Genomic DNA, 13,785 nt, shown 5'->3' on the forward strand with positions numbered 1-13,785 from the left:
ATTAGGCCCCTCTGCTAGTCAAGATTTTATGAAGCACCCTAGGACAGGGCCAGCAACTTCCTTTGTGAAGTACTCACTTCGGCATTCCAGGGGAGCCCATGCTGGAGCTCACAGGCATGGTGCTGGCACCAGGCTGCCAGTGGGAAGCCTCTGACAGGGGTTTGGGTTACATTCATCAGCCCCCTCACAGTTTACATCCTCATCAGTTTTCTTTTCTTTCAATCACAGAGTCTTCAAGGCTGGCAAAGGCCTCTAGGATCATGGAAGTCCTCCAGGACTTCTAGAATTCAGCAAGGAAACAGTAAGGAAGGTGGAATTTTACACATAAGCTCTTGTCACCCCTTCGGTGTACTAGAATAATATTTCTTAAATGCTAACAGAGCAAACCACAATTTTCCACATGAAGTGAAAATAGCAAATGAAAATGTTTCTCACATAATGACAGAGCAATGATTTGAAAGTATGGTATTTCAAGAGAAACAAACTCTCCTTGTTTATCATCAGTGGCTGCAATTATGTTGTCAAGTGATACATGAGTGTTTTGATTTCCTCTTCCTGCTGTCTTTTTACCTTCAACTTATATTGTAAGCTTGACACTGTTTATTCATGTACTATTACAGAACCACTGAGAGGGGTTATTATTGAAGAATATTTATTTTTCAAAGCAGTCACGCCATGAAGCCGCAGATACAGCTAAAGCTTAACCCTACATCCTCCTCCAAAGCAGCACGTCCGTGATGTTAAGAACACCCCACTAACCCAAACAAACAGAAGAGCATAAGGAGGGGGTTAATGACCGCCTGCACATGCCAACTCCAGCTCAGTGCCTTGCCCACAGCACAAGGGCATGGAATTAACCCCTAGAGTGAGTCCAGAAAAAGACCATAAAGGTGATCGGATGCTGGAGCACATCTGCTATGAAGACAGGCTGAGAGAGCTGGGGTTGTCCAGCCTGGAGAGAATAAATCTCCAGGGAGACTTTGTAGCAGCATTCACAAGTTACAGCACTGGTAGCAGAGCTTGCCAGCGCAATTATTTCCTCGGGCAGCAGAACAGACCCCAACATTGGGTAGGATGTTGTCCTACAGGATTCAGACTCCTGGTAACATGTTCAGCTCCTTCTTATTTAATAATCAACAGGTAATATGGAATAAGAACTTATTTGTGTTGCTGTTGTTGCTTGCCTGAGCAAATGTTGCCTGATGGCTCTAAACTGTCATTACTCAGCCATAGCAACAAAACACACAGATACATCTACTTGCAACAGAGCCCTTGGTTTGCCTTTGGAAAAAAATTAACACATCCTTTTGCATGAGAAACTGTTGGCTCATCTGAGACACGAGGACTTGGTATTTGCCTAACTTTGTCTCTTATTTGAAGCTTAAAAGTATATCTCCATTAGCCACAACCATCAGCCACATTGAAGAATAAATACTCAGCTCCAGCACCTTTGGTAATGTCTAAAAATAGTTCAATAAACACCCTTAGCCTTTTATAAGAACAAACTTGTAGGTGGGCTTAAAGCATTTGGTGTCATTACACTTATGAACAATTTTGCTCCTTGAACTAAATTCATCCTGGCTTTCTTCTGCTCAAAGTCCCCTCCTAACTCAGAAGAGCAGAAAACAGAGATAGGGACCATAAGAAAACTTAAAACACCATAAGCCTTCCAATACCTGCTGGAAGAACAGGTGTAATGGATGTTTATGTTCCAATCTGTGTTGTACTACTCTGAGCTCACATCAGCAGGTATTACCCATCTCATTCTGAATCTGCTCTGCAGAAAATACTTTGGGACATGAATCTGCAGTTGAGCTATGAAAGCTCTTGTCTTTGGTGTTCGAGCACTCTTATAAACAAAGATGGAAAAGGTTTCCCCTGCATATCTCAACAAAAATGAGACCTGAATAAGCAGCACCTGGAAAAAAAACATACAGCTCACACCCAGCATGCATTTCAAAAGCACAACTGCAGAGACCACTGTGACAGAATGTTGGCTTCAACAGAAACTTTTAAAACTGAACAAATGGAAGACAACATTAACCACAGTATTCCCTGAATGACTGAAGTCATTCCTTGGAATAACATGATCAGATCATTGGAATTTCACTTTTTTATGCCAGAAAGGGAAAAGTTCTCCTACCGAAGAAACAGGAATTGAAGTACTTTGTTGATATTTCCCCCACTGGGATATTATCTGATACAGAATTCACTTTAATGTGCTTCCACAAACCTGTGGCTTGCTTTGAGCTCACATCTTGTGATGAAGCTGCAAAGATGAGTAGACAGCACTGCCAAGGTATTAGTGGTAACAGTGTATGCAAATTCTTGAACTACTGCAGGGCTTGTGAGTGCTCCAATGGCACTGACAGTTATGCAGGTACTTCTGTACGTGAGAGGATTTACAGAATACAAAAGATCAATCTTATAAATAGTTAATCATGCAAAATGAGAAGTGGAAGGGGCATAATGATCCCAGCTACTATTGAAAGGCGGGGTAGAAGAAAAAAGCGAGCACTATCATAAAGACAAACTCCTCATATCTGGCCTCTTTCTTTGAAATAGCTTTCTTTTGAAATACCTGTAACACGGTAAGAATCCATTACAGAGACCATAGTAGATGCAGAGAGACTTCTCCAGAGAGCATTCAAGGGACCCTCTGTGAAGTTCAGAACAAGCTGTTAGCACAGGCAACAAACAGGTGGCCCCTGCCCTCTTAGTGCTGCTTTGTTACCCGAATGTTTCCCACGTGACACCCCCTCACCCTACATATGGCCACCATCACCCTCCCTCTAGAAAATCTGTTTGGTATCTGCTACATTAAACTCAACACAACACAAAAGCAAAAGGAAGAAAAAAAGCTCTGGAGAAAAGAAGGAATCAAAACAAGCTCATTCTGCAAAACAATGCTCATGCATTTTCTTGTTTTATTTTGGATTAGTCTTCATGGATCCTCCCCCCACCTCAGATGCCAAGGCAGATTTGGAACCTTTTCTGATTGATCACAGTTGCCCAGTATACTGCACATAAAAGAGAATTTGTTCACGTTCAGAAAATGAACTGGAACCATCTTCAAAACAACAGTTTTTCAGGATTGTGTAGGTTTTCACAGCCTGAGGCAGAGGACAAAAGGTCACTGAAGACACACAGTTTGGTGTGCTTTACAACCTGTCCCTCAGACTCACCTGTTGCTTTAAGTACAGGTTTGAGACTGACAGTGGGAAATCTGATTACTTGACCAAGATGGCAATACTTGAAGTGTTTAAGTCAGTTGGCCAGACTGCAATTCATAGGCTTACTTTTATACATCATTGCAATGTTCATGAAAATAACAAAAGTGTGTTTTCAAAGACGCAAAGACATCTTATGCGAGTGTGACAGATGGATCTTTGAACTGGAAAATCTCCTCATCAAAAAGGTCTTCTGGCAGTTCTTCATCTCCATCAGCAAAAAACGTAGGGAATGGAGGGTTTTTATTGCAGTCCTTGTAAGTAGGCAATTTGCTATCTCTGACCTAAAACGCAGGAAGGGAGAGAGTAGGGTTAATAAATCTTACAGAAGATTTTCAGACAGTGATACACTAGAATTTAAAGAACTCAGCTTGCATGCATAAGAAAAAATCCAACAGCATTCACACTGCATTTTTTTAAAGAATTCCAGGTATAATCATCAGTTACTTTACCATCAACCCTAGCTATCGAATTTAACCTTTTGTACTCATCGTTAAAAAGATTTTCAAAATTGGCAAAACTAAAAAAAAAAAAATCCAAAGAGAATTTGTCATTGAAGTGAATCAAAACCTACTCGTATGAATTCACTGCTCAATATTTTAAAATGTTATTAAAATAGAAGTACAGCTTGTTTAAGCAGTGCTTATTTCCCACAGTATGTTCCTACCTGACATTCCAAGTTACATTATGCAGTGTAATCACCTCTTCAACAAACAAGACACGCATTTGTAGGTGTGATGCAAACTAATTACGGCAACTAATTTTGCAAAGATATGTGCATGTGCTGTATTCAATCCCTCTGGCTATTGCAGAGCTATTCAGTGACTGCAGAGTTAAATATCTGAAGTTCTTCACTCGGGAATCAGTACCTAAGTTTGTCGAACATGAGCCTTTAAGACAGTTCATTTGCAAGAACTGTGGAGCCACAGAGAAATTCCTTTAGTGACCTCTCTACATGTGGAAAGATTTAAAATCTAGCCCCTGAAACTCCAATCTCTGAAGCAAATTAGTAGCTAGAATTATCAGCAAAAAGCAGTTTGTCTGCAGTAGCAGATAGAAGGCTGGTATCTCTGAATAAAAAAAGAGCTACAAATTCTTCAGCAATGAAATTTGATTTAAAATCAAATTCTTCTTTTCTATATTGTTACATACGATCTTCCTCCTCCTGAGCTGTAATAATCCCTTTCAGGCACTATACTCAAGTGGATTAAAAAAAAAAAGTGCAAATAGAATAGACAAAATTTTAGCAGAGGGAAGATAAGCTCCTCCTCTTAGTTTTTGGTGGGCTTTTAAAGAACAGGACTCTTGTTCTTACTTAGCTGGACAAAGACCTCACATAGGACAACTGTGATTTATGCCAAAAATTAAATAAAACAATTTTATGCCCACTGAATGCTCTCTTCTGACAGCACTACATTTACCACATGCATATTTGCTATTACTTGGACCTTTCCCAAAGTCCATGAGGATTCCTGCAGATGGCATGAACAATAAATTTGACATTCCAATAGTTTTCTAAGGGCAGGCTTGATAAACAAAAGAAAGCCTTTTGCTAAGAATGAGGGTATGAAGGGCTCAACATGTTGCACTGGTTAGGATGGCTAAGTAGCTTTCCAAGTAGATCACTTCCCTTCTACAGAGGTGTTCTCTATGGACTTGTGAACTGCCAGACCTGCAGTTCCCAATTTACACTGCGTATCTGGATGGAATGAATTAGGCTGATGTCCAAGTCCACAGACCTTTGCTGCAACAGTTCCAGGAGCAGTGAGTTCTGAAGAAACAGTAAGACAGCTTCAGCAATGCCACCTGAAGGATGGCATTTTCAGAGATGTTATCCTTCCCTTTCAATATGCTGCGGCCGTTTCTTTTACCATATGAAAACACGTTTTAATTGCTTCACTGGTCATCTATTATTTCCCTTGCTAATTTCTCCTTTACTCTCTAATCCTAATACGCGCCATAAACTTTCTCTGTCAACACCAAAACCCCTCATGGTCCCTAAATGAGTTAATATTAGGAAGATTAGAATAAATTATTTTATTTATGGTAACTTACTTATTTCATGTATATCTTACTTAAATGTTTTTCATGTCTAGTTTTTGTTATTTTTGATTATTTTCAACATGAACTAGTATGTGCTGTTACATACAGGCTGTGTCATTGCAGGCAGTTCTGGATATCCGGAAAATGAAAGGAATTGAAATATCTGTTTTCCTCCTATTTTTTTTCCCATTTCTTCTTAAAACAATTTCTTATGACAGGATTTAGCAGTTAGAAATCTGCTCTTAAACTCAAGGCAAATCCAACAGTCTAATCTTAGTCCTGCATTAGTTTACCTAAACGAATTTCAGATTTCTGTCCAGACTTAACATTGTATGAAATACGTATTAATGCTAAGGGGGATTTTGGAGATAGTATCTCAAGTGTGATATGGAGAATTCTTAAAATAGTTCTAAGATTCTCATGAAACATCTCCAACAGACCATTGTTGCTCTCAGAGGAGTACACTACTGTTTTCATTTTGCCCCTTCCAAATTCCTCAGAAGTTTGACAGATCCCAGAAGCACAGGCCACATCTGATATTAAAACAGTTTTCTTCTGATATGCTCTTTCTTTTCATTGGTATAATTGATGCAGTATTTCTTTTGACTGGTGAAACTACTGCTCTTTTTCCATCTTCTTCTACATTCATTGCTTTCAAATGCAATTTAAAGTAAAAAAGCGCTATCTTAGAGTATCACTATCACATTCAATGAACCTCTTTCTCCTTGAAATTTAGAAAAGTTAGATATTATTATTTTATTACCAGGTGTTATCATTATCATTCCTATTTAAAGAAAGAACTCAACTTCATTCTACACCTGAAAGTATTGATTAGCAACTAAAATATGGTACATCTGTCTTCTCAAAAGGATTATTTAATTACTCCCTTTACATTTATGAAAGGCCCAGCATACCAAAGGTTTCCTGTATCTGTTACCTCAGATTCCTGAACAATCATTTCACGACAGTATAAAAGGATTCGATGGTGTGCAGCAGCAGCAGCTACACTTGTCTGTATAAGCATGTACACAGAAAAGAAGTGCAGGTGACCCAGCACATCTCTTCCTGTCCTCCTAGTAACCTTGTTATTAAAATACAGTGAATTTAGCTCTCACCCACAGCAGGAGTCAAGCTCATAGTCCAAACTGTTACTGCAATCCATAAAAGCATTTGCTGTATAACTCATATAACAAATGCTTGGCTTACTCAACTGCTATATTAATAGCACTGTATATTACAGTAGACTGTTCTACAGATAGATAGTATGTATAGATGATGGCATATACACTACAGGATATTCTCTGACAGGTCATTTTATTACAAAAAATTCTAGAGAAAGCTGAAATTGGAGCTGGTCAGGATTTTGTCACTAAATCTTTGGAACAGTCATGAAGGGTTTTGCAGACAATTAATAAAACTGCACTTATGTATGTCCCCTATACTGACAGCATAATGGGTAGCATAAACAAATACAAACTCAGAAATCTGTCACCACAAAAAGCTTAATGTGGTCTTAAACAAAAGTTAAAAACTGATGCTTAAGTCACAACTCATATCTGTAGTTTTACAGGGCTTCAGGCTGTGTTAACAACCACAGCAAAGAATACAAGCTATTTGCTAAACAGAAAAATGTGTTTAAATATAGAAAATGATTAGAAATAAGCTCCCTAGGTGTCATACATCACCTAACTCAGCTTCTCTGCTATTTTTGAAGCTAGACATGAAAATTGAACCCTAGAATTATATCCATTTCTGACCAGCCTTATTTTTTCTTAAAAAATAACCCAACCATACAAAAAGTCCCCAAACCTCCACACAACTCTATCAATGAGGCCCAAGGCATAGGACACAGAATATGAAAGAATTGAAGGAATCACACCATTTCTGCGTGTCCTCAACTTTAGCAGAGTACACCCAAGCCAGGCATCAACAGCTAGAAACAGCACAGTAATACTGGGAATTGTGAAAAAAAATAAGAAGAATGCAAATCACTACAGACTTCTCTTAAAAAGAAAAACCAAAGAAAAAGGAGCCAAACAAAAATAAGCAATCTCATAGACCTAAGTTACTAGATCAAGTGGAACATCATACTAAAGCAACTTGTGTACTTCAATTTAACTCAGATCTAGCATACAAACAGGCCAGTTCAGTATCTGACTTGCAAAGCAACTCCTATGGGCTACAAGACTTGCCAGAATTTCTGTCTTCACTACAAATGATACACTCAAAGTGATCAGTGCTGAATGTCCTAAAAATATCAGGTGCCTTAAAATTAGGGCAGATATAAAACACTATCAGAGATAAACTATAACATCCTGAATGATAATATACCATATTACAGTACCCCCTCCACTAAAAGGCATCTACTTAAAAAGGGAGTTAAGTCCTGTGCATCTCTCTTGAATGACAGGAAAGAGAACTTTTTGGTAATATACCTGGGAGAGCAATCCAGAGCCACAACCTTTGAAAGAGAAAACTATTACAGATGGTAACTATAGGCACTGTGATCTAAGAAGATACCTGTCATAGGTTAGCAAGCATAGTCCCGGAAGGGATGTCCTTGCAAAGGGGTGCTTACAGCTTCCTCTGGGACCTGACAGAACCTATCAGTGGCCAGTTTGAATATGGACAATTCTTTAAGCCACTTAAAGTTGTGACCGCCTCTGTGATCCACACTTAACAATAGACAAACTCCCCCCCAAGCTCTCTCTCATTTCCAGTGCTGGCACAGGTGGCTGCAGGCCCCGTGTGGGGGCCAGCGGGCCCGGCCAGGCCCTGCTTGGGCCAGGCCGGGCTGGGCCACGGCCAGCCTGGAGCCTGTTCCAGCCATGGAACCCCCCCCACTGCCTTGCCGTGGGCAGCCGGAGCGGCTCGCCCCCCCCCCCCCCCCCCCCCCTCCACTTCGATAAGAAAAATTCAACATTCCAGCTGCAAAGCTGCAAGGCTGAGGTGAGATTAACCCTTTTATTGCTGTGAAGAGCTGAAAACCTGAGGGAAGAAAGAGAGGAGATGCTTAAAGCTGGAATTCTGTTGTGAAGCTCTGATATATCAGAGTATCCCACTGTAATTTCATGAAGATATGGGGGGTGGAGTGTTCAACTCGTAAGCAATAAGCAGATGCTGACTCAGCTGTAATTTCATGAGAAGTTTGGACAGGGAGAGATGAACCAGATGAGGACTTTTGCTCCAAACGGGAAAGGAGAAAACCTCAGTTCCTAGAGATACTCCCAGAGATAGTCCCAACGATGAAGATGAGGAAGACCCTTTGCTCCCAGGGAAGGAGAAGGGCCTCTGTTTTTTTGTATTTCTGAATGGCTCAACCTTAAAATTGTAACCCAAAAACCTTCAAGAGTGGACCCTGGAAAGCAGTTGCGGGAAAAGCTGCAAGTCGGGGGAAGGGACTCACATTGCGAGCAGAGATACTCCTCTTCCTAAATGGACTGAACAATATTTGGAAGTGGGCGGCTGTCTCGTTGTGATAATGTTTTCATAGCATGAGCAAAAAGAGACTTCTCTTTCTAAATGGACTGAACAAGGTTATTATGGAAGTGGTAAACAGACTGAACATCTTAAGAGTTGTCTTTTTACATTGTCAGTGGGAGAAGGGAGGAAGGTGGGGGGAGGAGGAGAGTTCTGAAGGTGGTATAATTTTTTTTCTTTCCTTCTTTTAGGTCTGTTAATAAACTTCTTTATATTCTTTCAAGTTTGGTGCCTGCTTTGCATTTCTCCTAATTCTTATCTCACAGAAGATAAACAGTAATGAGTATTTTAGACCAAACCACTGCACTAAATTGGTGTTTTCGCCCGGTTACAAACCCAACCCGTGACAATACCCCAAAAAGAAACAGGTGTTACCTGAGGTAGGCTATCTTGACAGGGCCAACACACAAACTTACAAATGCTTACTTTGCAATGTTACTCTTGTAACAGAAGAACTCTGTGCATTCCACCACACTGCTAAGGTTTCTTAATTTTATCAGACCTTGCAACTGAGAAAGACATCACTAAAGCGAGCTTTTTTCATTAGTTTTCCAGTTAGCTAGAAACATTAAGTATGTCAGTTATTTACCTGCATACTTCAGTGTGCAATATCAAATGAAAGCTGATTCTAATGAAAACCACAAATCCATCAATCCTAGTATTCTGCAATTTTATTCTGCTGAAAAGAAAACTTGAAAAATTTAAGTCCTTCATCTCTGTCTGAATACAGTGCTGATCACGAAGTTGCCAAAAATACAATATAAATAAATATATGCTTTAAAGGTGCACTGTGGTTTTAATGGTTACCAAGCAACACAGAATGAGCACTGAACACAAATGCTTTCCTCTTGGAGACACAGAAAGAGGAAAGTGTTATGCAATATTTCACTCTGGAGTTCAAAGACAGATGGATTCAAATTCCCTAGACATTAGTCCTACTTAATTACAGGCACAGGTATTTAGTGGAATGAACAGTAAGTACGACTGTTAATATCCCATAATTCCTCTCCCCAACTACAGACCCAAACAAACATACAACAATATATTGAAAGTCGATGTCTATAAGCAAACAAGAAAACATCCTGGAAGAAAGGCATTAGGCAAGCTAAAAACAACACAGATGACATAGCAAGATTAAATGGAGAAAAAAAACCCCAGAAATTAGAGAACCAAATAGTATTGCTTTGCCCGAATTTATAATTAAAGCTTTTTCTACTCTTTGGAGATATATTTGTAAAAATAAGGGAAAAAAATGAATGTAATGTAATTCATATGGCTTAAAAGGAAAAAACCACAGAATGGATCCACCAGCTCAAGGAACTGGAATGAACTGTTGCTTCCTACATACTGCCTCCGATCTCCAAATAAGAGTGGAAGCAGTTTTTGGAAACCTATTTCTTAATAGCAATAATACCTACTGCTTAGTCTTTATCTCAACAGTGCTATTTATTATTAAATGTCATGAAAATTTGAGTCTGGAGCACTTTGGTCAAGATTTTTCATATACTCTGTTATCATAAGAAAGGAGCTCTAAGAGAAGAAAAGCCTCATTCTTCCCATGTATGTTCTTCTCCAAGCACAGTGTGCAGTGTCTGATCAGCAAGTGAAGAACGATTTGTTTGAATGAGATCTTCATGGTGTACATAAGAATGTGCATTATTAACACACAGAGCTTTGTTTTTAAAAACAATTTATATTGCAGGCATGTAATAAATGCTTGTTTTCTTAACTCACTTAAAATCAGAAATAAAAAAAATCAGTTTATTGAGTCTAGTTAGAATAAAAGTTATAATCTGGTAGAAACAGGTATGGTATTCACAGTCTCAGCGGCTTCACAAGATGTTGTATCCTTACAGATAAAACATGTGAAATGTGTACCAGCATTTGCCACCAAGTGTGGATTTTAACAGCATGACCATGATAACAAGATGCACAACCTTTTCCAACAATTAACTCTTGCTTAAAAGAACTATTAAGATCAAAGAATTCAGTCTGAGCATCAAACATTTCTCATTTTTTCAGCTACATTATACTGCTTGTATACCTACATTATAATTTAAAACTAACATCCTAAAATAAATTCCCACTTAATTAAATTTCAGGCTGACATAGAGCAACCAGGTTCATGCCTCAGGATTAGAAAAAATACTTTGAACGCAGTTGAAGAAAAGGTCATTCAGTCCAATCTGCGGATGAAAAGCCAGCCAAACTACACTCTTAATTCTAGGTAATTGATGTCAGGCCCAGTAATTTTGCAGTTGTCCTGAAAATTACATCTCCTGGACATCTCTTAACCAATATTCACTACCTTGGAAGAGAAACACACAATGAATTCTCTAGGCTTGGGTGGGACATTACAATAAGAACAGTTTAGAGACACCTCGCTCAGGAAAAAAGGCCTTATTTGCAGTAACAGAAACACATTAAACTTAATTCTTCTGTGGGTAGAACAGCTATTTGACAGGTAGGATTGCTGTATGTAAAGCTCAGTAGCTGTGGAGTTCTGCTCCATGGTTAAGAAACAGAAACTGGATGTCTATAATAAAATAGAAGAAGACAAACTCTTTGAAAACATCTGAACTTGATGAACTCTAACTTTTCAATTCCTGAATCATTTAAATACCTACAATGCTTCCAAGGATTTAAAACTATCTATTAGATACACAGGTACATGTAAATCAAAATCTTTACAGTCCTTCATAGCAAAGACATTTGATACCCTGTACTCAGTTCAGTCAGAACGGAAACAACTTCTTCCAAGTAAGTGGTGCTTGCACATGTGTAGAATATACCTAATTAGAAAGAAAAATCTTTTTGAAAATGACCCTTAAAAAGCCATTTTCTTGCTTTGATGTTAATTATTTACATTGTAAGAACACTTACTAGACTCTTCATTGTTTCAAGACTGTCTGTGGAAAACTTAAACAATCTCCATAAAATATGAAATTAACTCTGTAAACCGCCACAGAAAATAACAGTGACACATTTTTACTGATTCCAAAGGGAACTCAGACCTTTATTGTGAACTCCAGCTGTCTCTTCCTGTACCTCAACTGCTTCTTGAGAAGGTAACTGCTACTGGGTATGGGAATGCTTTAAATAACCTCTAAAGCAAGACTTGCTGCGTATCTCTGCTTATGAACACAACCCTTAAATAATATTCTGGAAATCTCACCACTGTGCTATGGCTCATGTTAGCATTCAAAGGGGATGGACATAGCCTGGAAACACCACAGGGTTTCAGCAACTGTGCTGGTGTAAGATAAGGTACATGGATGCGCAATCTCAGTGTACAGCTAAGAAGGGGTTTAGAGCGTGAGCCACTGCCCCTACTGATCACGCTCTTTCATGGGAACTGATTCCACTGCCCTTTAATTCAACAGTACAAAATTCCTCAGAAGAAATGAAATTGCATCCTACCAGTGTTCTGCCATTTGTAAACTGAGTTGTAGAGACCTTAAGAGTCACTAATCCCAGTATTGAAACTAGCAAACATACCTTCACCAGACAATTGGTGTGACCTGGAACAGATCCATTTACATAAATAATGTCATGTTTTGTATTGATCCTCCACACCTAGGAAACAGAAAAAAAAAAATCAGACATTGAGCCCTGTTTAGAGACTATTCCCAGTTTTATAAGCAGTAGTCCAACAAAGCCCAAACTGATTAATTAGCTGTGGTACTCTGGGGAAAGAAAATGTTCTGCACACTAAAGTTGCCACAAAACTCACTCACATGCCACTTGGAGTGCAGAACCTCCTAATGCAAGGGGCTGAAAACTTTCAAAGGGCTGCTGATCAGGCTGTATTTGGTAAAACAGCTCTTTGTTCAGCGTAACACCAACCAAAGCTTCCATGTGTCTTTTTCCTCTAACAGCAACATGGTGAAAAACACGAAAAATTGAAAACCATCACATGTGACAAAATAAAATTAATGTCCTCATGAAAATGTTCCTGTGACTGTATGTTAATTTCTTAACTCAATCAGGTGCTCAACTGAACACACATATTTTCTGCTACAAAAAATTAGTTGTAGTAAACAGAGAACAGAAGCAGCACTTTTTTGCAAATTAGAGGTCAATATGCTTTTTGGGCAAACTGCCTTCAGAGACAGAGAAGAGTAGCTTTAATAGACCAGGAGCTGCAGGCCCTGTACAAATTTGAATCTGGAGAGAAACTATAACCTCCTTTTTGCACATGAAAGACCATGATCAAGTTGAAGCTTCAAACAACCCAGATTTGAGTTGGGTATGAACAAGTGGAATAGGCATGAAAACATTAACTGAAGTCACCAAAAGCCTGATTGTTTTGCCTCTTCAAAGGCAGAAGTTAAGTGACACAGTGAAAAACACATTGGTTGCAGAAGTATCACCTGAAATCCCAGTTCTGAGGGTACCACAAATGCAAAGGATGTTCAGGTAAGTTATTTGTAACCCATGCAAAGACAGGAGAACACATTTTCTGCTCTGGTCTCTCCAGCTTGCTTACTTCAAGCAGCTGCTGTCAGTATCCTGGCAGAGGTGACAGACAGGACACCATTGCTTGGCAATGCCACCACCTTATACACACACTGGTATACGCAGAACTCACCTTTAATCCAAAAGATGTCCTGTAGATGTTACCCATTTTACCAGGCATTTTCTTTCCGCAATAAACTTTGGCAGCTTTCTAGACAAAAACAAGGCCAAAACCACCACGTTAACTGCAAGAGGTAGTACACTTAGAAACTGAAGAGGAGCACCAGAGAAAATATGCTGATATTTCCAATGTTGAAAATATGTAATATCAAAAAAATCGAATCCTGAGAAGCATTTTAAATACCTCCTGCCGGAGGTTAGGTTTTACTCTACATGTATTCTGAAATACTTGACCTCAATCACAAATTTTTTATATCTATAGATGCACACACACTGTAGCTTCTCTCCTCCCCTAATCCATGAGTTTTTACACTGATGTCAATCAGATCTTTTTTAACACATGTATTTTTGAGAATGGAAATTTTAATTCCTTTCTCTGCTATTCCTTAGTTTC

The 13,785-nt window shown here is 39.0% G+C and overlaps 1 protein-coding gene across 2 annotated transcripts in view; it reads right to left on the reverse strand.

Annotated features, from left to right (window-relative positions):
• Nucleotides 1–2,894: 2,894 nt before the first annotated feature.
• Nucleotides 2,895–13,785, reverse strand: part of MRPL3 (mitochondrial ribosomal protein L3) — a 30,522-nt gene continuing 19,631 nt past the window's right edge. For both annotated transcript variants that reach the window (XM_069007453.1, XM_069007454.1), the window contains exons 8-10: nt 13,345–13,422; nt 12,252–12,329; nt 2,895–3,514 (exon numbers count right to left, since the gene is read on the reverse strand). In XM_069007453.1, coding sequence (XP_068863554.1) covers nt 3,365–3,514; nt 12,252–12,329; nt 13,345–13,422 — 306 coding nt within the window. In that variant the 3' untranslated portion in view covers nt 2,895–3,364. The remainder of the gene's footprint in view (nt 3,515–12,251; nt 12,330–13,344; nt 13,423–13,785) is intronic.

Source organism: Aphelocoma coerulescens, chromosome 2, assembly GCF_041296385.1.
Source record: "Aphelocoma coerulescens isolate FSJ_1873_10779 chromosome 2, UR_Acoe_1.0, whole genome shotgun sequence".
In the NCBI taxonomy this organism is placed as follows: Eukaryota; Metazoa; Chordata; class Aves; order Passeriformes; family Corvidae; genus Aphelocoma; species Aphelocoma coerulescens.